This window comes from Physcomitrium patens, chromosome 16, assembly GCF_059467195.1.
Source record: "Physcomitrium patens ecotype Gransden chromosome 16, ASM5946719v1, whole genome shotgun sequence".
In the NCBI taxonomy this organism is placed as follows: Eukaryota; Viridiplantae; Streptophyta; class Bryopsida; order Funariales; family Funariaceae; genus Physcomitrium; species Physcomitrium patens.
In genome coordinates, this window is record NC_143425.1 from 8,025,501 (window position 1) to 8,048,198 (window position 22,698).

Sequence of the window (22,698 nt, forward strand, 5' to 3'; positions counted from 1 at the left end):
TGAGCTAGATTTCTTTAATGGACTGAATCATGTATTGATTTACCATTGAGTTTCCTAAAAGCAATTCATGAATTGTTAGTGACTTCCGTCTTTGGTCCATAAGGTCTTTCTGGGAACCCTGTAAAGTTCACATTTGATTCAGAGAAGATATAGCTCGCATATATGGAGGAAAAGAAATGAGAACCTTTCCATCATCTTCTAGTGAGCGTCAATTTGTGCCCCATGCGGCAGTAGTTCCTCCATGAAAGGGAAGACTGCTGCAGACTCGGTATGGGGCAGACTGTGCGCATAGTAATAGATAATAACTGATCAGTGGTTAGACAGGCGTCAGATAGGAGCGAAAGACTAATTTCTAGATTAATCAGCGCCGCAGTCCGGCTCATGTGAACTATGCTAAACATCACCCGCCTGAATTACCACAAGACTTCAACAATGTCTCAACAAGGCCTCAGCTCGTCCTAGTCAAATTTTGTGGTCGTCAATGTAATTCCGACATACCATAATTGATTGATCATCAACGACCTTGAAAGTTTTGTATATCTCAGAAGGAAGGCAGTTCGGTCCTAGAGAATCATGGTAGATACTCATTGCAAGCATGTTGCAGGAGCCTTTTTCATCAGTGAACACTATCCAGCAATACAAAGCCATCAAAGAGGAGACAACTACTACGTAACCCACAGAGTGCCCGTCAAACACAGTTACGACTCCGTTGAGGGATAGCCCTAAAATGTAGCATAAGAGCGAATCCTGAGCCTAAAACAAAGCACAAGAATTATAACCTTGCATCACTCTTCGAGAGAAATAAAAAACACGGGCAATACAAGATTGACCGTGAAGGTTGTATCTCGTTGATCAATAAAGAAGTGTTGCAGTATCAAAACCCTAAACTTGACAACATCTGAATACCAAGCATATCAGATGAACTGCAGAACATGTATGAGTGTCTTCTGACACATGCCAGAGGGGGACCTGACACCGTAAAAATCACTCAGTTATACACTATTACGTTACCCAACTAGTCTTTTTGAAATTGTAGTGTATGTACGTAACCCCATCGCTGTTATAGTTCGAAATCGTAGGGCTATAAGCATCACGTCACTCTTCGGTAGCTTTCAGGAGCTTGACCTAACTAGCAAAGCCGGCTCACGTAGATATAGCCCCGGAATCGTCAAGAAGACCACAAGAAACTATGCAAACCCCTTAAAGGTCAGTAATCCTACTAGACACACTGCCCGCAAGTCAGTCGATGCTTGCGCTGAGGGAAAGACTGCATCGTGTCGACCCAACCAGCTATTGCACTGGACTGCAAATGAACATACATTCAACAGTATGTGCAGGCGCAACCATCAGGACACCACAAAAGTATTCGGCGCCGAATACAGCACTCACAAGAAGATGAGTACTGTGAAGGAGGAGCAGGACTTTATACAAGTGACTGGGATTTAGGGTTTCCAGATGGGTTCTAGTTCGTGAGATGGATTCTGTTCGTTACACAGCGCCGAGGAAGACTTCGTTCTCCTCGGCTCCATTTAGATTCTGACCTGTGGTCTTTTGTGGTGGTGACCTAAGGGTTTACTACATGGGCACGACTGAAGTGAACCTCTAGGTTGGAGTGTGCACATTTGGATATGAGAAGTACATATTCAGCTGATTCTTCATCCTACTGAAAATGGTATGAATTTTCATGTTACGGTAAGTTTTGTTTCGTAGCTGACATCCACTTGTGGCGTATCTGTTGTTGTCTTGCTGATGATTTCGTAATCGCATAGTCAATGTTCACCTACATTAGGTCATCAGATGTGCAAAAGGGCGTAACGGAGTGATTGCTCGAAAAGCGAACTCTATTTGCAGATTAAAAATGGACGATATAAATTCTACCCAAAACCGAAAGTTGAGTAGGAATGCCTGACACACGACAAACAGTTTGAAAACCTTCAAAAAAACAGTACCTCCTCAATCGGGTCTTAATTCTAATCACATGAAGTGATGCTCTGCAAGTACCTCATTGACCTAAGCCCTTCCCCTTCAAACCTATGAGAAATGAAGATGGCTTAGAAAGCACATCCTAGTGCCATGGTCGACACAACATAGATTATGACTGCGATTGGAGCTAAACTAACACGCAGAGCAAAAGCTGAGGATGGGTCCAAATCCTGGTTTATAAAGTTTCCTTCGCTCGCGTTGGTCGCAAGCACCATTACAAACCATGCGTTGTCCACTGACCCGGCCCCTGCAGAAACATATTTTGTATCATTCAATTCTGCATATTGAGACTTGGTGATGTTGATTGCGGCAACCTTAGGAGCATCAGCTGCACTGATTCCAGCCGGCACGCAAGATGGACCTATAAACCCGTCTTTAACATTCACAAGCTGCAAGTTGCACTTCTTCAGTAATGCGTCGTCAAATTGTGGCTCTTGACCATCGACCGTGTCAGTGCCCGTAGAGTTGGTGCACGAAGTGCCTCGGAATTTCTCCGCCACTTGTCGTGCAACACAAGATGCACCTGCATTTGTGCCGAAGGCTGGTAAACCCTGGGACAAACGGTATTCGTTGATGTTGCTCAAAAACGCAGCATTCGCTGCTCACATACGCAATGCCAAGGTTTAGATCAGTACCGGGAGTCGTAAATGCAGATCACCCAACTAGATCTTGGTTTCACATTAGAGTTGAGATTCCCCTAATCGGGTTATACGACTTCAAGTATTAGAAGGTTGGAATCTAGTCCACATTGAACTACGTTTTCTAAAGAACGAAAGCAAAGAGTCTCCTATCAAGAGCTCGCATCCAGGTTTCCAAGACGACCAAATCATATTGAAAAAATCGCACGAACCGTAATGAATAATCGTCACAGTAAATGAAGCAGCTAATAAGCAGTGATCTTAGAGCACAAGCGCCATCTCCAGGACAAACTCGAAATTAGTGAAACGTTTCATTTCTACAGATTAATATCGACTGTTTCATTTTCTTGTTAAATTGCAGGCAACGGGCTTCAAACCAGAAGACACCTCATTGAAAATCCAACAACAGAAAACAATACAACCGCGGAGGTAGAGGCAATTCTATTGGCTTCTCATAAGCGTCTTACGAACAGGGTCTATCATTATCGTATACTTCGATTCCATCACTCCCAGCTGTTTCCTTAAGTGCAGCAACTATTTCAAAACTAAGGAAACTACACTAACACAGAGTGACCTCAAATACTGACCCAAGAACGATACATGCACAACTTAACACAAAGAAAGAAACGCTTCGATAGGCAAGATCGCAGCTCAAAACTAGCAGAGAAATACTGAGCAGATCAAAGAACTTACCATCGGCGCCAAGACCAGACTGGATGAGAAGCGCACAGCAGCAGCAGCACAAGAGCATCCGTGCCATTGCTGCCCCACCCCAAGACGCCATCGACGCTTCCCTTCAAAGAGGCTGCGCTGAGACAGACCAAGCACTAACCCAAAAGACAGGAACTCAACTCTTCATGCGAGAAATCAGCTATGGGAAGCCCCTCTTCAAAACCCACAAGACTGCAATCACAAAATAAGGCATACACTTTCGAAACTCACAAACAGCCTGCAAGGAAACGAACCAAACTCAAGCTCATCCAATGCACACGGCCAACCTTTTGCCTCGATGCAAGAAGGGCTTCACAACCATGACAGCAGCGAGAGAAGCAACAAGAGCAAAGGGAGCACTTCGGATGGGAGAGGATGGCGATGGTATACCTGCATTATGGCAGCTCTCACATTATTGCGCCTGTCAGGCAACAACAGTTGCTGTCGTAAAGGCCACAAAAGCTGTGGTTTGTCATCGATCAATGGCTAGTTTGGTGCCTGTATTATTCTCCGCAATATCGACATGCGATGATCTCTATGCTTCTGCGTCTATAGATCCCCAAATCAATACCCCACACGACGAATTCTCGCTCGTCACTCGCTGCAATTCTGCGCTTCTGGGACTTTGCTTTTGCGTCTGCCGTGACGGAGGTCGCTGAAGTGTGGTGACTACAGTGTGAATGCAGCTATTTACTAGCTAGGTTTGTCTCGGTTTTAAGCGCGCGTACCCATCCCCGTATGTGGTCCTATTCCCGCACCCCTGACGAAGTTTCTCATTAAGCTGTTAGATGAGTTTTTTATTATTTTTTATTTATTTTTATTACAGTGTAAAATGCATATACTCTTTTTGTGCTTCATCAAGCATAGATAATCAGAGTCTGTAAATTACTTGTTGATTGTTTCGTTGCAGATGATGAAATAATTTACATACCTGTAAGATGTGTTTTCCGTATGAACAATTCAGAATACTCACAAGTTTAAGGGGATGAGTACTCTTAAACATTTATTTTATATTTTGATGTACATTGAGTCTACTACTTTTTAACTTATTTTAATCATTTCATAAGTAATATAGGTTTTGATTAACATTACATGTGACATTCTGTAATGGATCATAAACCTACCGTAAATATAATTCATCAAAATGTTTTCTTATGCAGTCATGGAACTATATATAAATACATATAATAAAAATAAAATATTTTTGTCAACTCATGCTTATATATTGATTTGAGTACAAGACAAAACAAATTTTCATTTGTAAACAGACAAATAATGCTTAAGAATATTTGTGTGTATGACAATGTCTATGTGCTACTTTGTAAACCAAACATTAATCTACAGTCCTATATATGGTGTGTGTGTGTGTGTGTGTTTAATTGATGTTTATTTTTCATTTTTATATTTTTTTATTACTTTTTATGGTTTCTATAGGACTGTATATTATTTTTAAAATGACTCATTATACATACATACATACACACATAGATGAATTCATTAGTTCAAACTACATCCACACAACTCCACATCCAAGGACACAAACTCGATTCCAAGAAAATCAATCCCACTTAAATAAATAAATAAGTAAATAAATAAAAACAACAACAACAACATTTACAAACAAAAATCAAAAACAAGGAAACCCACAGGCAGATGCAACAAAACGAATGGGAACAGTAATCAAACCAGGCGATGCGTAACTAACTAAATAAGGGAAGTGAAGTGAACTAACTATCTAATCAGGGAGCTAAGCACACAAGCAAGTTAGTAGCATAGCGAAGGGGGAGCGTGGGATAAGGGGGAAGGGCATGCAAGCCCGTCCCCAAACTTGCATATATAACCCCATGATCGGGGTCGGGCCTCTGTCTCCTGTAGGGAACAGCGACGACGATGCCACAGCACAGCGCATGCGGAGCATCACATTCCGACGCTGCATCATCTCACGAGCGAGCGAGAGAGCGAGCATTGCAGCAGTAGTAAAAGTGTAATAATATACCAGCAACACAATACAATACAAGCAAGGAAGGAAGGAAGGAAGAAAGTACGGCAGGAAGAAAGTACGGCAGGAAGAGAGGGAGTGAGGGCGAGAAGAGGAGCTTGAGGGCAGAAGAAGAAGAAGGGATTCTCTTGTGAGAGAGTGAGTGAGAGAGGCAGGCACTGTAGCATGCGGCAGGGGCTGACAGGCCATGACAATAATCTAAGTAGTAGACGACGACGACGACGAGGAAGAGGAGGAGGTGGCCGAGGGGCAGAGGTTGGTTTTGGGTGGGGAATGAATTAGAGTAGCGATTTGCTCCTCTTCTTCTGCAGCGTGATCTCTCATTCCTTGATCGTCTCGTGGGTTTTGGGGTTCTGGCACTGCTGCCGTCATGAAACGTTTGTCGTTTCGGCCGCGGCCCTTGGATATCAACAAGAAGTTGTCGATTGTGACGTCGCGGCAGGAGCTTGATGGGGATGAGTTCGTGCGAGGGGCGAATTCTAGCAGTTCCCCCGCGGTCAAGGATGCCGAGGCTGCCGAAGCGGTGGGGTTTTTGGGGTTTGTGCTGTGTGTCTTGACTGTTTGTGTGGAAGTTTTGGTCGTGTTTGCTGTGGGGTTGTTGAGGTTTGATAGTTGGATTGCTGTCGCGGGGGATTGGAATCCTGGCGTTGAGTTGCTGGTCATTCTTCCCAACTCTTGTCCCTGTGGTTGGGTTTCTGACCGGTCCTTATCCCTTTCATTCGTGTTGGATGGAAGAATCAGGTCTTGACGTCTCCTGCGAAGAAAGCCGCTGTGGGTTCCGAAATTCCGACTCCGCGGTTTATGGTAGTGAATAGCTACGAAAAGGACTACACACGGACTTTCGTACAGCCTCAGTCATACATACGAGCAAGGCCTGGTAAGTGCAGCTCAAATCACCGACTTGTTCCGGTGTTTTGAATGGATGACATCCAATTGGAGTCATTTTAGGGTTTCGAGAAGTTTCAGCTCTTGCATTTTGTTTTACAACCAGTTAATTACTTGTTACATCAGAAGCTTGGATCCGGATGCTCAAGGTGCCTGGTCATTTGCTTCAGGTGCAAAACCATCTAGAACCTGTTGTTATTTGATCTGCACTTCTTGCAAACTAGCTAGATTAACTAAACACGACAATTTGCATAGCGGATCGCACAATTCGGAGACAGGCTTTAATGGTCTTAGAAACATTTATTACTGAATGATTCGTGACACTTTGCTATTTGGATGAACAATGTTCGTCTCCGCAGCCAGAAATGAGAATGCGCAATATTGTGAATATGACTTGGATGATGATGATGAGCACTGGCTTGACAATTTCAACGCGGAATGCAACGTCATATCTGATGAAAAGTAATCCCCTCATATCCTCGCTTTAATGTTGTCCTTCCCTTCGTTTTCGGGCATTTTAGCTCTTCTTAATGATCGCTTGAAGGATGAGTTCATGTTCATACCGATGAGAATAGGAAAATTACAAATAAAACCATTGGATTTGAGCGGCAATCGTGCTCCTGTATATTGCTTACCTGTAAAGTTAGCACGTGACCAAAGGAGTACGAGTGTATAAGTTCTACCTGCAGGTTATTAATCTCATATTTCTGACTTTGTTGCGCTTCTGGAACAGACACACATTAGTCGATTTTAATGTTATTATTTATTTTATTTTATTTTGTACATAATTTTACAATCTTTTCCCTAACGATTATTTGGTGGCTGTTCTCATGTAGGTTAGAAACGATGCTGTACAAGTTGGAGATCGCTGATCACCACAGAAGGCCGCAGAGGGATAAGGACAGACCAGGGTCTGTAGGACCTGTGCATGGAGTACCCGTACCTGTTGTACTCAGCAAGGAGGATGCAAATGAGGTCTTCTCACTTGCCAACTACATTTTCTATAAATTTTGTGATAATCTCTTTGAATCAAGGGCTGCTTAATTTGTTACAATCCTGTCATGATTGGACACTGACTTGTTGTAGGTGATGGCTTATGTTAACTCTTCTGGAATTAACAAACCTACATTGAGCGGGTTCAATTTCAAACTATGTGGAGTAATAGTGGTGCAGCTCGAATGCAGGTGTTAGAAGGACTATCAAACTGGCACTCTGTGATTGGAGCTGTGTTCGAACATTGGAAGAGAAAGGTTAAGATCTTTCACCTCGTACTTGACTCATTGAATTTTCTCGATGTGATTTACATCAAACCGAACCGGTGTGCAGATGCTTCATATTCATCTTGCAAAGGGACATTATTGTTTATCGTTCTCGTGGGTGTTTGATTTGTACTTAACGTTACCAATAGAAGGCTAAGTAACTTTTAGGGCTTGAATGATTTTTTCTGGATCAAATGAAAGCACACTGTCAGTACTTTGGTATGTGCAATACTTGTTTGTTTTCTACACCTATATGTTAAATGATGTTATCCAGGAAGCATGATTAGGATATCATATTTTAGCATATTTGTCACTGATATCTGACACGGTTTGTTGCTCGCTGTCTCAGCGAGAATGCTTGCAGAAGCCCATTCTTCGGCGTCTACAGGTGCACTTTCCTCCTTGTTCCGACCACATCTGCAATTCTGTAATTTCATTTTCTTTACTGGATATTCTCGCATTATGAGAGCTACTACCTAGAGAAAGTTTAACTTCTGAAAGACGGAAGGTATTAGTTATAAGTAAGATGTGTTACTATTTGGGACTTGTGATTTTTGTTTAGAGTTGTTTTTAAAGTGACTTATTCGGGCATGATAACAATCATCATTTTAATTGTTTCTTCACATGAATTTACAGGTTTCAACCTTTGAAAATTTGATTTGAATGATGATTTGATAAATATGTGGCCTGCATGCTATGTTTAGGAGTGTCAAAAACTTTTGCGCCTTACTTTCAAGATATTCAAATCAATTCTCTTTTAGGCAGATTTCACTGTAGAGAATTTTTTGGGATCCGGCTACTTCTAAGGCTGATGTGTTGTTATTAAACGTTTCGTTGGGAAGTTTTTAGTTTTGTCATTTTGAATATGGTTCCTAACTTCATTACCACATATCTTTCGTGGTTCATTTTCGGTGCACCCTTCAATCTTGGATTAATCAGTATGTACTATTGCGCATGTACTACATGACTTACCAGCTAGTTTTAACATGCCTAACTTACAATAATTAATAGTGTGTTCCATGTTTTACAGCCTGCTCCTGCAGTGAACGACCCAAGTCCATTCAACGTGTTCAGGCCCAGGGAGAAGATTCACCGGCCGCATACTCGGCGTGTAAGGACTTCATCTGGCTGTACTTGTCCCGTTGAACAACATATTTGTTTTGGATTTGCATAGTTTCCCACTCTCGAGATGTTCTGTGGTGGTCTCATTTTTAGTTCTTTTGTTGTGGTTTCTGCTAAAGCCGTGTTTTTAATCGTAGTGAGCAGTGTCAAAGTTCTGAGACTCACCACGGAATGAAAAATCAAGTTTTACAGTCCTTACTTATGATTAAATTGAGTATAGGTCAACGCAACATATGGCAGAATGATTTTGACTGTATCAAGTTACATGCCACGCAGATGCAAAGACGTGAGAATGATAAACAGTCATATGAAAAGCTCCGCCAGGTTTGTATCGCGTTCCATTCTCTGGTATTTTTTATTGAATAATTTTCACTGTAGGTTGTAGGGCAGAGGCAGGAAAATAATGGTTCAGTATGTTCGGAATGCGAATTTTTATGCAGCAGATGCGGTGCTAGTACCTGCATTCGAAAAGTGATGAAGTATCTGTGGCCTTTTAGATGTCGTGTTCTACACCTCATACTTTAGCCAACGGACAGATATGTGGTAGATTTCTGCTTGATGTCGATGGGTTGCCTGTTCTTTTTGATTTTAGTACTACTTATTATAGTGATGAGATTACTCCCAAGGTAACTTGATACAGGAACTTCTTCTAGAAGACTCACGTCTTGGTGGTATGGATATGATTGGCTGGGCCAGGTTCGTCATCATTTAGAGCAGACCAGAGAAATTTTGCGTCTGATACAGGAGGTATAGCTTCAAAAGTGATCGCATGTCTGTTGCTGAACTTGTGCTAGATTGACATCAATATTCTATGATTATGGCTACCAAGTGCTAATTTTCTCTAGGAACCTGCAATGCATTTCCCATGATATGTTGCCATAAACACCTGATGGCGTTTTTGAGCACTTCTTTGATATACCCGTGTTAGTCCCTCGTTAAATCCTAGCTAATTGTGATTCACCAATCGAATTCTCACGGGTTATTCATAGTAGACCCCGTGTTGAACTTGTAAATGTTGAGATTGTGCTAAATGTTATCAATTGAGCATTGTTTTGTAAACACGTCGATGTTTGATGTGCTTTAGTGCTGATGATCTTAACGCTACTATTCAGAGGGAGAAGAAAAAGCGAGAGCTTGTGCAGGTCGAAGCCAACATTCAAAGAATAGCGCTGCAGTTGAAGGTTGCACCGGTAGGTCATGCTTCCTCTATTTCCTGACTCAAGCTCTGAACTTGAGCACTTCCTTATGATGTCTCCTTTCGTATTGAGTATTCCATTTTCTGAGAAATCGGACGGACCATATGTGTCTACTTGAAGTATGGCTTAACGAAATGCCCCAGATTATGTAAATTCTGTGAATACAAACTTTTCAATGTTAGGTTGTTGGATTATCAATTTTGATATCTGTAACATGTTTGGGTAAATTACTGCGTGCATCACAGTTTGTACAACATGATGCGGGGAGGATGGAAGAGGACGGAAGTCCTCTGTCCAACAGGATTGGTGGTGTCGAGGATGCGCATCGCGTTTTGTTTAGAGCAGATTATCTCATTGGAAGAGGTCGGGCAATCCCGAATCATCATGGCACCGCTATCGGCGAAGAACGAGAAGTTCGCATTCCAAGACGAAGGCCAAGATTCCCCCCTGCACGTAGTCGTTGGAAAGGCGGGGTAAGTTCACATTCTCCCTGTAAGAATATCATCAACTGTGATTATCTTAATGAAGCAACATTGCAGGTTGCATTTACGAGATTCATTCAGGAAACGCGTTCAAGCAATACGTGTTCATCTCTGAACTGCTGCTCTGATTTCTGGAGTGTGCACCTCCTCCACAACATGTGTAGAGAATCACTATTTATTCTACTTCCCTTGCTTTGCAGGTAAAGGCGTTGGAACATCTGGAACCTACGCTCTTATTCACAAAGCCTTTAAGTTTCGGGAAATTAGAAAGTGCAGGGATAATGTTCACAGATGAAAACTCTAGACCAGTACCATTTCCCTTTCCCGGTAGAATTGGTCGTGGAGGCCGACTTGTGTTTGATCGGTGGAATCCTTTCAATCAACTACCAGCAGGTATTCACAACCATCACCCCATGTCGAAGCCAGTTACGACAACAATGGATAAATTTCGGCCTGTGTGGCCCTCGAGGCAGGTGTAATTTACAAGACTGAACAGAATCTTACGTTCTGCTGCAGAACATCACTTCAAAGTAGAAATGCTACGAAATGTGATTCAGCAGGCATGTTACTCTCCTGTACCTATTGCACGGCCCATTACAGGACTATTTGAAATCCTTATTTTATTCCCATCCCCATCTTTACATGCCATTTGCACAAGAGCGATACTAATTATGAAATCACAAATTACAAGGATCAATGCAGGTGCTAGTAGGGATTACATGTATAAGTTGGAGGCAAAAGTACATTTGTTATAGAATGACTCTACATTGGTAGAATTAAATGAACTGCTACTAGGTACTAAACTGAAGGTAAACGACCTTGTGAGGACCATATGCTGAAGAGCACCGCAATCGGGAAGGTTTCAACTCATAACCTTCTCACAATTGACCGATCCTCACTTCAAGATGTCATCCTATATGAGAACAAGCAATAAAATGGATGGATGGCTATGTGCTGGCGCCCAACTCTCACATTGTCCATTATATGGCCAGATTCATCTCAGAATTATGACCAGAATAGTGGTAAGAGGTTGCAGGAGAAAACTGAGGCGTTGACGATCCACTGACAATAGTTTTACAATGTGGAAGGGGTTGTCATGGAACCTCGGAAGCAGCACCGGAGGGCGGACAGAGGGCTTGGAGAATACCTGCCCGTTTTGCGCATCAGCTCCGCCCTCTCTGCTGCTTTGGAAGCCCGATCGTTATGGGCTACTTTGGCAGCGGCTCTCATTTCAGCGGCCTTTTTGGCTGCAAACGCCAGTCTGGCTTTCATCTTCTCGGTGGCATGGGCGAGTATCTTCTCAACCTTTACCTGTAAGGTTAGATTCATGTTAGAATTTCAATGTGTGTCCGAGGAGTTCAATGCAGCAGTTAGCTTATGAAGTAGGCTGTACCTCTGTACTCTTCATCTCGGCTTCAGCTTGGGCTCTTTGGAGCTCTTCCCAAACCTTAATCTTAGCCTCCTTGTACCTGCCAATTTGAGGCGATTTAGTCAACAATTCATAAGAGTTGGCTGCTTTATCAATAGACTAAGGGGCTTGAAGCATAACCGGAAGGAATGGAGAGTAACCTGGCTAAGCATTTTTCTTGTTCAGCGTCTTCCCATGTGGCAGCTTTGGCAGTCAACTGGTCTCTCTCAAGGACTTCTGGGTCTTCACGCAAACTTGCAGCGGTCTCGAGTTCTTCCTCCTCGCGAGTAGTCCAGGCATGTCCTCTGTCTAGAGTAGGTTGATCGTCACCAGTTAGTTTTCTTAGCTCCAGTTTCGCTATGTGGCCGGTCTGAAGCTCAAGCACATCAATTAACCCGGGAATGGTTCCGAGCGAAGATGCTCGCCTTCCTGCAGGGGTATTGTGCCGAGTGGGGGAGATTGTAAACCCGCTTACGGATGATGAAGAGATTGGATTCTTGTGGCCTTCGCCGGGAATTATCTGGGTGGAAATGCCCTTGCAGCTTGCTGGGTTACGATTTATGATAGACTCTGCTGCCACGGACGCTGCGCTGGGCTCTCTCATTGAAGCTGAATGTGAATGCGTCGTAGATTTGCCGTCTAGTGATACCTTTGATGCCGAATGTGAAATTTCCAGTTTAACAATAGAAGGCTCTTCGCTTGACACCGGTTTATGTGCTGAAGAAGGCATCTCCAAGTTCAACTCCGTAAGCTTGTCATTTACAGGGGCTTTGATTTGAGTGTCTCTCGAAGACGACTCTCCTCCCTGACCACCAGATTCTCTCCTCACATGTTCTTGTTTACGGTCGAGTGCGCGAGTATTTTTCGGAGATGGATCAAACCTTCTTGTAAAGTCACCGAACAGCGCTTTAGATTGCTTCTTTTGAGAAGAGGTGTGCTTCGTACCACCTTCGACTTCGCCAGCATTTGGAAATGCATTCTTAAATTGCGGATATGCGCTATCCCTTGTAGGGCCTGCAGAGTCGGGACTACCCGTTCCATGCTTTGAGCGTAAACTCTGCCCGATTGTAATTGAATGTCTTCTGCCTGCTACAATCAAAATACGACTGTCAACAACATAACATAAATCTTCACATGCGAAGGCACAAAGGAGGTACATTTCTTGATTTCATTTTCTATTTGCATTTCATTCATTATCATATCTTACTGTTAGATATGCTTGTGAAGCATGTCACCAGACCATCCTCTAAGAGACTATGCTTACTTGTCAAAAGGCTTTGCAACGACCGGTAGTGAGGCTTCGCCGGGTTCTCGCTGCGACCAGGGCTTACGATCCATTTCTCAGCGTCGTCCCATTTGGATGGAGGAGGCTTTGGAATCATACTCCCCACGATCGGACCAGACAAGAATGGGCGCTGAGTGCGGAGCCGCACTGGTACATCTGCATGTCGCCATATAGCCGCACTTAAGATCTCAAAGTTACACAACAAATAAACAAGTGTTCTTAACACTGAAAGATTTCGCAATAGTCGGTGTGCAATCCTATACCTGTGGAGGTTGCAGGGCTGACAGATTCCTCCCTTTTCTTAACTGTCGGACTTATGGAGGACCCATTATGGGTATGGTTTCTGGAACCTGCCCTCGGTTTCTCTTGGCAGCCTGGAGAGGAAGTTGCAGGACGGTTGACAGCTACACCTTGACCTACAGACCTCCTCTTAGTAGAATCTACTCTTTCTAGCATTTTCCCATTCCAAGTAAGCTCCCCGGAAAATGTGGGCCGGATTTTAAGATTTCTAGGTTGAGGTTCGGTTTCGGATTTTGTTTTGTTAGGTCTGATGGAAGACCTCGATGAATCTGACGATTCACTGAGTTGATAGGCGCGATCCTCAACTTCAGCAGCAGACTTTGATGCTACAGTGGGCGTTCGATAGGATCTTCTGCCATTTGCGTTTACATCTCGAGTTGGTCTTGTCCAGATTGCACGATCTGTTGCCCTGGAGTTTAGATCATCCCGTAGCCCAGCTGAAGAACGTGGGCTAGGGCTCTGAACAGTTCTGGGACCACTGCCGGCGCGTTCGGCTAAGACGATTAGGGCTGTTGGCAATGACGACGCCACAGTCGCTTTCACAGTCGTAGCAGAAGGGACTCTGGTTTTCGACTTGTCACCCCCTCGCTTGTTTGCAATAAGAACAGCTGAATTGGGAGTTTCCAGTGCCGACACATGTGATGTATCTTTTACCATTGACACTAGTGGTAAGGAATTCCCAGGCTGTTGCACAAACATGTGAATTTCTCAGAAAAATGAGCTGGTACATAGATGTCCGCAAATTTACTGCCACATTTATCGCAAGGCTTCGTTCTATTACTTACCTTACCAAGCTCTTGAGAAATGGGATCAGGGTCGGCTTCGTCGGAGAGGCGGAGACTTCGCCCACGCCCAGGTTGGCTCTTGATGGAGTTTGGCAGATCTGAGATAGTACGACGCTCGGCGCTACTTGAAGACGACGATCCTGGACTAATAAAGCGCATGTCGGAAATTACAGATTTTGGACTACGATCTCTGAGCTCTTGCTTGATACTAGCAGGCAGTGGTATCAGGGAGTGTCGAAACGTCGAGAACCGCGGGATGGACAATGCTATCAGCTCCGGTGGTGTGGGGACAGCCATTCTGTTCAGTCCCTTTCTGAGCTAGAACCAGATTTCAAATGTCTAACAGCTTGCGACGATGGATTCCATTGCGATAACGACCGCGCGCTTACAACTCTGGTTACGTGGGCCACTGAGAGTATCACACTCTACGCTGAACCCAAAGCCTCCGCAAGTCCAGATGTGGAAGTCACCAAGCAGCTACCACAAAACCTAAAACCGCAAGCACCTTCGCAATCTCCGTGACAGTCGCTTCCTCAAGCCTCTGAACACAATCAACTCACCATCCCTCAAGCTTGTTCTTGTCCTCTAGACACCCTCGTCTACAGTAATTACAACTATCTCCTCTGCTTCTAGGAGTAGTTGGATCGGACACGGATACTGCAGGGACATATGGGCACTGGCATTGCTAGCACGTCGCTTCACTCCAGTTCATCAAACGATCTCCACCGGGAACTCGATAATCGAAAACTCATTTAAGCACAACGAAACGCTCACATTCCGACAACCATCAGACCAGAATCCAGAAGCCGGTCCTACTTCGACACTCTCCACTGCACAGTCCACCAGTCTAAAGACTTTGAACGAGGGACTGCGACACGCTTGGCTCCTGCACACAAACCCGCACGTCTAAGCAAGGAGCTGAGACCAGCAACATGGAACCCACCTAACGGATTAAACGCATCGTGCTGGGAGAAAAACTCGCCGACGATGGGCACACCAGACGATTCGCTCCAAAGCGAGCTGGGGATGGATCGGGGGAGGCAGTGGAGGTACGATGGGCGGGGTATTTTTACACGGACATCGAGTCGGACGATCGTCGGGTATTTTTACACGGACTGCAAGAGAATCGGAGCGTGATGAGGGAGTGGATGCTTCGATGCACCTGGGCCGGGGGATGGTGGCGCTATTCTCAGCAGCTTGATCGCAGCGGTGGCTGCCTCTGCCAGGGGACCGTCTGGGCATCGTCGACGGGTCTGATCCATGGATCGATCGATCGATCGTTCACCTGCCCACCAGCCCGCCGTGCACCGTGTGGCTCGATGCAGTGATCAGTGCTAGTAGTGGGGATTAGAGCGTGTGTGGTCTGCCGAGATTGATGAGATTAGGGAGACGTTCTCGCTGACTGGTGTTAATTCCTGCTCTCCACTCTGTATTTCTGGCCCTTCCTTAACCAGATTAAACAACTTATTTCTACCTGTTCGTTTGTGTGTGTGTGCATGTATTTTTATATCTATATGTATATATGCATATATATATATATATATATATATAACAGTATATATCGATAGAAGGTCATGTTCTGAAATAGCATCTAACGTGCTCTTTGGTGGTGTTTTGAGGCAATGGTGCACCAAATTCTAGCTCCCAAGTGTTGTACTTAATAAGTGTAAAATCAATTGTTTGTAATGAAAATGTATATTGAAGTAATGCGTCCTTTTAGTTGAAGTGTGGATGATTGTATGGGTGTGCGCGTGCTTATATTTGTTTCATGGTTTTGAAATTTCATCTCATGGTCGTTTTTTTTTTTTTTTTTTTTTTTTTTTTTTAATTAGCTTAACTCAATTTGAAATGCTTTGAAGTGATGTCCACAGTAAATGATATGTCTTTGTTTTTGTGGATGATAATGAATTTGTGGTTTGAATGATAGTTGTTTGATTAAGGCAGTATGACAATTAGATGCACTGTGTCATGTGACATTGTTTGAAACTATAATGAAACACATCCTGTCATGTAAAAAATCATAAATGTGCATACTTGCAAGGGTAAAAACATCCTAAACTAGATTATTTTCATTAATTCCAGTAGACAATAGTATTAAATAAGAATCACATGAAATTAAAATTTTCTTCAAAATGAAAATAAAACAGTTGAAAATATCTAATCAAACAACATAATTTGATAAAATGATGCCCATATACAAGGTTGTTAATAAAACCTGGTGTCACATGAGAACAATTATGAATAAATAAATAAACAGGGAATGTTGAATTATAAGACTAAAAAGAATCGTAGTAGAATTAGAATATAAATAATGTATATTAGATCCAATGACATTAATATGTTAGAGTTAAATAAACAAAAAATAAAAAAATTTAAATACTTATAGATGTGTCGGAAGTAAATTATCTTAAATTTTTATAAGAAGCATTTTCAAAAGAAGAAGAAGTAAAACTAAATTCTAATAGTTAACACAAAGGACTAATTACCACTACTAATATCATGCTTTTATTTGAACATTAGAAAATAACACAATTTCCATAAAAAAACCAATGGAGCTTGTAGTGATGGATTCAAGTTTAGATCAAATAAGAGAATTTTTTAAAAAAATCTCAAATAAATAAGTAAATTTCATGTTTAAAAAATCATTTATTTTATTTATAATCTTTTATATTTTTATAATAAAAAATTATTTCACTTTATTCCTATAGCTATCTTATAATATAAAATATTCAGTATCTTTTAAATCTGTTTTCAGAATGAAATATTTATTATATTTTTTTTAAACATGTCTACATAAAATAATAAATTGTAAACTCTAATTTTTTTATATTATTTATTTATTTAATTATAATATAATTAATAAAGAAAATGTAAATCTTGTATTTATTTATTCTTTATAAATGCAAAAAAACAATTTCTTACAAAAAAAATTTAATCTATTTAAAAAAATAAATCTAATATATTTCAGTTATATTATACATAAATATTGTATTTCGTATTTAAAATTATTTATAATTAGAATATTTTATAGGGATCTAAAATTTCTTTCTTTTATTATTATATTTTACTTTCTAACTTATAGTTTTTTTTGGATTTTCATTATGTCTGAGAAAAGATAAAAATATTTATTAAAAAAACTTCAAAGTCATCTTTCTATATTTTCTTAAGATTCTAATTTCTTTGATATTAGAATAAATCTAAGAAATTATATTTTTAATAAAGATGGTAGGATGTCTAATCAATTAATACTTTTAAAGATGTCAAGTGACCAAAAAAATCTAAATATAATTTATAATCATCTAAAATTGAAGTAATACTGGACTATCTATACTTGTGTTGTCACAAAATTATGTTGTTGTTGGGCACCACTAGGTAAATATCTTCTTTTATCCTTTTAATGCATAGACAAATCTTCTCTCTCTAGGATATACTAATAATATACCATTAATATAATACTTTTGATAAATTGGACATTAATGAAGTTGAAAAGGTATATAGACAACAAAAATCAAGAATACAATAATATTAGCAACACAAAATCTAATCAAAGAAAATAATAATAATAATAATAATAAAAAGTGACTAATTAGCAAACCTGCTATGTAGATACATTTTTTATTTATTTACTTTTTTAGCTTTTAATTGCTAATATTCTTGTATTGTACATTGTTGTTATATTCATATTGTTTTTTTTGTACTTTTAAACCTGATTAGTATCCAACTTATTAAAAAACTTGTAGCAATTGTACATTGTTGGTGTAGCACAATAGAGGAGTGGGGGAGAGAAAGAGAAAAGAGGTATCTACATAATATATAAAGGAATAAGTACCTAGTAAGTTTTTAATATATATATATATATATATATTATTAAAGAGAATATAATATTTTTTACCTTTAATTTAAATTCCATAAGCTCTTTTATATTATTATTTCTATATTAAAAGTTGATTTATTAAAATTATAAAAACTAAAATTATATATATATATATATATATATATATTTTAAAAAATAAGAATAGATTAAAGAGTCAATTGTTTAAATGATCAATTCATTTAATTTAAAGTTTACACTTTAAATTATGTTAATTTTGTGTGTAATATGCATTGTATATTAAAAAAAAGTTATTGCTCTGCTTAAAAGCATTTAAGCTATTAAATTATAACATGAATAAAAAAATGATAAATACGAAATTGACCAATTACATAACTTTGCAAATTGAAGTTACTTCAAAGCTTGTTTTGGGCGGCTCCAATTTCTTTGTATTAGAGGTTCTCCAAATAAAGTATATATATTTTTAATTGAAGCAAAAAAAACTTTAGACGTCATCCTACTTGTAAAACACCAGTACTTAGTAGATATTGTTTATGGCAACAAAGAAGAGCCTTGGATGTTTGAGACTTTAAGTATTTTTATTGCCAGTGTGGTAGGTCAATTTTAGATTTAGAAAGATTGACTTAATATTCCTCTAAATAAATAAATAGATAAATATATATATATACGAAAAAATATTTTAATTAAGCTTGATTCTAAAGAATATCACATTAAAAACCCTAAAATAAAAAATATATAATCACAAGCAAAATCTCACTTACAACAAGTGGCATTGTCAAAAACATGATATTTTTCAAGAAAATAATCATTTAAATCTTTATAATAAAAATTTCAAGAACATGATGATGGCAAACCTTGTAATACCGCCACTTCACCCATCATTTAATTAATCACAAGCACTAATTGCCAGGCAGCCATTTCTTGCTGCTTTTGGGGTGTTGCAGGATTTGATGATGATGTGCTTTTGCTGTCGAGTTGACACATGGTGTTCACAGCAAGTATTTGCATTCAATTTTTTAATTTTTACATACTATACCTATATGAATATGAATATATATATATATATATATATATAGTACACATTTTCAATGGCAAATGGCTCCTGGGTTCTGTGGTTCTCCTGTGGAATTCCATGCCCATCCTCCATCAAAGGTCCTCAAAAGGCTCAACTCAGTGTGAGAGACTGCATTCATGGCTCATAAACCTCTGCTAAAAGCTTCTCTAACTTAATATTCGGGGCCTGCCCATAATTACAACATTATTAGGGCTCCACATATCAACTTGAGTTTCACACTCTTGTGCATCCACAATTTTGTGTGGACTCAAAAGCAATGGTTGTATACTGTTTCAGTATCCAGGCTTAAGGGAATATTTAATCAGTCACTAGTCTTACTAGCTCAGTATGAACTCTCCAACTTCATTGGTTTATGCATGAAACTGTTTTTTTAACATCTTAGTAGTCATTGGAATTCAAGTTTTTAGCTGAAGATTAAGGATGTTTTAAAAAATGAGAAAGATTGTACATACAATGAAATTGCTAAATCATTTCATTCCTATCAAAATCCTTTCCAGTAACTTGTGTACAAATTCACTTCATCTTGCAGAATATTCTTTTTCTTCTCCACTTTTGTGTTACCACATTTCATGGAATAAGAATCTAACACAATGATTTGTTTTTTTTTTTTTTTTTTTTTTGGGTCTTTTATTAATAATATTTCCCTTTTCATTGAGATAGTTCTAAAATATAAAATGAAGTAACAACAAGATTAATGAGCGTCTTAAATGTATTTTGGTTGAATTTACATTTTTATAAAATAAAAACTTGTGTAAGAACAAAGAAGAAGCATAATTCATGAAATCATATTCATGGTAAAAGATTCACATTAGAAAGTAGTAGAAGTTGGTACAGTAAAGACCAACTTGTACATTACAAATGATTTATTTATGCAATATAGATGCCTTCTGGTCTGTCATTGCCTAAGTTGAACATATTCTTGTTTATTTTCTGTGCACAACTCATTAGAATTTGGAATGTGTATGTTAATGGTTTACTTTGGTTTCCTCTGAATACTCTTACCTATCTACCAGTGTCATAGGATTTTGATCATTGTGTTAGTGTACTTTTGTAGTTGTTTACGATCTTATTTATGATGATTTTTCACATTGGTATTTCCTCAATTGATAGTTATTAATTTATTTTCAATATTTTACGTACTATTATTTTTACTATTATTGTTTTGTATTAACAAACTGTATTTTTTGATGATTTTTTACTGTGTCGTTGTTCATTCTGTAAGCTTTTCTTTTTAAGACCTAAGGTTTGGTTAGTTTTAATTTTCTAACTAAACATAAAAGCTAGTTTAGAATAAAATAGAATTATCTAAAGATTTATATTTCATTTTTTTTCCCACAATTTTTCAAACTAAAAAAAATCTCTTAAATCTTTTGAAATATACCACATAAATTTTATTGTAATTATAAATATAATGTCAGTCTTATAGTCATCTATGTTATTATTTAATTGGTTGGATGGGTATAGTATAAAACGTTTACAATGTTTGTAAGTTGGAGTGCATTCATATTTTTTTCAATATCCATCTCATTAACAGAAAAATATTACCATTTTTGGATATAAGAGATTTAATTCTTCATTTTATACATATTAATTAATGTTATTATAGATTAATCTTGCTTGGTAGGGTGTTTTGTAGTGGCCCAACGGGATTTCTTAAATAATATCCTAGTGAAATATATTGTTTAATAGTGTTTTATATTGTTTAATATTGTTCAGTATTCTATATTGTTTAATATAAAGTAAAAAAACTCAAAATTAAGAAGTTAAGATGACACGACTAATTATGAAGATTCTTCACACTATATATAAGTTTTTAGAATATTGGTATTTTAATTTGATGTGATTTCTTTGTACCAAAAAATTGTTTGTCATTTGGAAATTTGTTTTTAATTTAAAGAGAGTTTTCAACAAAGTAGTGATTTTTTACATATTAATAAAATTTACTATAATGTTTGTGTAACTTAGAAATATTATAGACTTACTGATTTTTGTTAATTTATGTAAAACTTAGATATTATAGTATGCAACTTTATATTTTAGATAAACTTTTTATAACTAGATTAAAATAATCTAGAATATTATATATAGAATGTAACTTAATTATTAGTTGATTTTTATTTTATTTTATTTTATTTATGTGTTTGTCTTAAACAAAAAAAATCTTATTAATAAATATGTATTATTATTTATAAGCCTTAAAATTATATCTATTTTTTTTCCTATTATAAAAAATGTATAAAATCAAGAAACATTCTTGTCTTAACTTTTTTTGGAGCTTGAATTTTGAATGTGATAACTTTTTAACAATATTAGATGCTTGTACATCCATTAAGAGTTGCTTTCTTATTCTTACTAATTTTTAGGCCAAAGTATAAGACAAGGATGACTTTAAAGAAGAAAGAGAAACAACATATATTATTTATTCTATACTAAAATCTATTTTAAAAAACATAACATCCTACTTTAAAGATTTACACTATTGTTTTATGCCTAATAATTGTTTTAAGCATTTTTTTTCTACTTTTATCTATTCTTCTATACAATGCAACAATTTATTTGCTTCTTGCTACATTCTATATTGACTCCATAGGATTATATTTTCTATTGATTTTAAAGTTGTGATAAGTTTCTATTCTTTTTTTTCTTTCTATTTAAGTAGAATTTTCATCTTCTTCATATAAAGTTTTTTTCAATCAAAATGGTCATTTTCTTCTCTACAATAGAATATGCTACTTTAATAGATAATTCCTAACCTCAAAGCAAGTTTATAAAATTCTAATATTACTTGTGATAGATTATATTTATTATTCTTAAATCATTTGGTTGAATATTTAAATTAATATTTTATTGAATTTTTGTTTTTTGTTTTGTTTTGGAATGAATATCAAATCAATTAGAGTTAATATTATATTCTTACAAGATCCATATTCTACCTATATTTTATATAGATTCAATTGTAGAGACGTTTTTTAGCTATTTCTAAAGAGTCATCTTTTAGAAAAAATAATATTTTATCAAATTTTACATTCATAATCAAAATTATTGTATACATATATTTTTTTTATTAATATTAATAATATTTTTAAAAAATATTCAAAATCTTACTTTTTGAATATTAAAAAACCATAGTAAATTTTTTTTTAAAAAAATTAAAGAATTTCTTATTTTATAATGTTTCTATCAACTTCAATGATGTTTAAATTGTGTAGCTATAAACCCTAAAATCTTTTTATGTATTCTTTTGCAAATATTTCTTTTAAACTTATCTTTTAGAGATGTATGATACTTATTAGATTTCAACTAAATTACTTTATTTAACCTTGATCATGTTAAGCCAAAAATTAAGGCAATCTTGACTTACTTTTTTGTATATATATATATATATATATATATATAATTATTTTAAACTTTTTAATAGATAATGCTCTATTATTTCAAGCAATGGCCATGTATTATGCTCTATTCCATCATTGGTATTTTTTTAATTTTTTAATTTTTAATTTTTAATTTTTTAAAATTCAATCATTCTTAAAATCTTAATCTTCTTCTAAATCATAATTTTTTATTTAGATACTACTACTTTTAGTTTTTATAGATTATAATTCAAAAAGACATAATTTGAAATGCTTGCTAAATAAAAAACTAGAGTAACAAAAATTATAATTTTTTAATAAAAATATAGTATAAATAATCAAAATTAAGCATTAGGTTTTATATTTTTATAATTTGTATAATTTA

At 37.6% G+C, this 22,698-nt stretch overlaps 3 protein-coding genes and 1 non-coding gene across 7 annotated transcripts; 1 reads left to right on the top strand and 3 right to left on the bottom strand.

Annotated features, from left to right (window-relative positions):
- Positions 1-319: 319 nt before the first annotated feature.
- LOC112293969 (small nucleolar RNA snR60/Z15/Z230/Z193/J17) lies at positions 320-413 on the bottom strand. The gene has a single exon (XR_002973187.1). It is a non-coding gene; the product is annotated as a small nucleolar RNA snR60/Z15/Z230/Z193/J17 (small nucleolar RNA).
- Positions 414-1,823: 1,410 nt separating this feature from the next.
- Positions 1,824-3,984, bottom strand: LOC112293186 (putative GPI-anchored protein At3g06035). Of its 2 annotated transcripts, none has more exons than XM_024542354.3 (3): positions 3,723-3,984; positions 3,315-3,448; positions 1,824-2,581 (listed from the first exon to the last, which is right to left on the bottom strand). In XM_024542354.3, the coding sequence occupies exons 2-3, from the start codon at positions 3,403-3,405 to the stop codon at positions 2,052-2,054; spliced, it is 621 nt and encodes a 206-aa protein (XP_024398122.1). In that variant the 5' UTR covers positions 3,406-3,448; positions 3,723-3,984; the 3' UTR covers positions 1,824-2,051. The 2 variants fall into 2 exon arrangements, with proteins under 2 accessions (XP_024398122.1, XP_024398121.1); XM_024542353.3 differs by lacking the exon at positions 3,723-3,984 and adding an exon at positions 3,620-3,678.
- A 1,291-nt stretch (positions 3,985-5,275) lies between these two features.
- On the top strand, positions 5,276-15,526 carry LOC112293218 (enhancer of polycomb-like protein 1). Of its 2 annotated transcripts, XM_090256884.1 has the most exons (14): positions 5,276-5,854; positions 6,073-6,208; positions 6,576-6,678; positions 7,053-7,191; positions 7,401-7,466; positions 7,825-7,863; positions 8,506-8,586; positions 8,874-8,921; positions 9,294-9,344; positions 9,710-9,787; positions 10,039-10,266; positions 10,476-12,836; positions 12,958-13,936; positions 14,083-15,526. In XM_090256884.1, exons 1-12 carry the CDS (start codon positions 5,702-5,704, stop codon positions 10,752-10,754), a joined length of 1,401 nt encoding a protein of 466 aa, XP_090113010.1. In that variant the 5' UTR covers positions 5,276-5,701; the 3' UTR covers positions 10,755-12,836; positions 12,958-13,936; positions 14,083-15,526. The 2 variants fall into 2 exon arrangements, with proteins under 2 accessions (XP_090113010.1, XP_024398175.1); XM_024542407.3 differs by having other exon boundaries at positions 12,958-15,526.
- On the bottom strand, positions 10,960-14,350 carry LOC112293217 (uncharacterized). Of its 2 annotated transcripts, none has more exons than XM_024542406.3 (6): positions 14,054-14,350; positions 13,232-13,952; positions 12,948-13,124; positions 11,845-12,769; positions 11,669-11,744; positions 10,960-11,586 (listed from the first exon to the last, which is right to left on the bottom strand). In XM_024542406.3, the coding sequence occupies exons 1-6, from the start codon at positions 14,348-14,350 to the stop codon at positions 11,350-11,352; spliced, it is 2,433 nt and encodes an 810-aa protein (XP_024398174.1). In that variant the 3' UTR covers positions 10,960-11,349. The 2 variants fall into 2 exon arrangements, with proteins under 2 accessions (XP_024398174.1, XP_024398172.1); XM_024542404.3 differs by having other exon boundaries at positions 11,845-12,772.
- Positions 15,527-22,698: the final 7,172 nt, after the last annotated feature.

Coding starts and splice junctions, on each gene's coding strand:
- LOC112293186 (XM_024542354.3), bottom strand. CDS start 3,405: ATGGCGTCTTGGGGTGGGGCAGCAATGGCACGGATGCTCTTGTGCTGC. Junction 2,582..3,314: donor GTCTGGTCTTGGCGCCGATG/GTAAGTTCTTTG, acceptor GTATGTGAGCAG/CGAATGCTGCGTTTTTGAGC.
- LOC112293218 (XM_024542407.3), top strand. CDS start 5,702: ATGAAACGTTTGTCGTTTCGGCCGCGGCCCTTGGATATCAACAAGAAG. Junction 5,855..6,072: donor ATGCCGAGGCTGCCGAAGCG/GTGGGGTTTTTG, acceptor TGGAAGAATCAG/GTCTTGACGTCTCCTGCGAA. Junction 7,467..7,824: donor TCGAACATTGGAAGAGAAAG/GTTAAGATCTTT, acceptor TCGCTGTCTCAG/CGAGAATGCTTGCAGAAGCC.
- LOC112293217 (XM_024542404.3), bottom strand. CDS start 14,350: ATGGCTGTCCCCACACCACCGGAGCTGATAGCATTGTCCATCCCGCGG. Junction 12,773..12,947: donor GTTGCAAAGCCTTTTGACAA/GTAAGCATAGTC, acceptor TTTTGATTGTAG/CAGGCAGAAGACATTCAATT. Junction 11,587..11,668: donor CCGAGATGAAGAGTACAGAG/GTACAGCCTACT, acceptor CTAACCTTACAG/GTAAAGGTTGAGAAGATACT.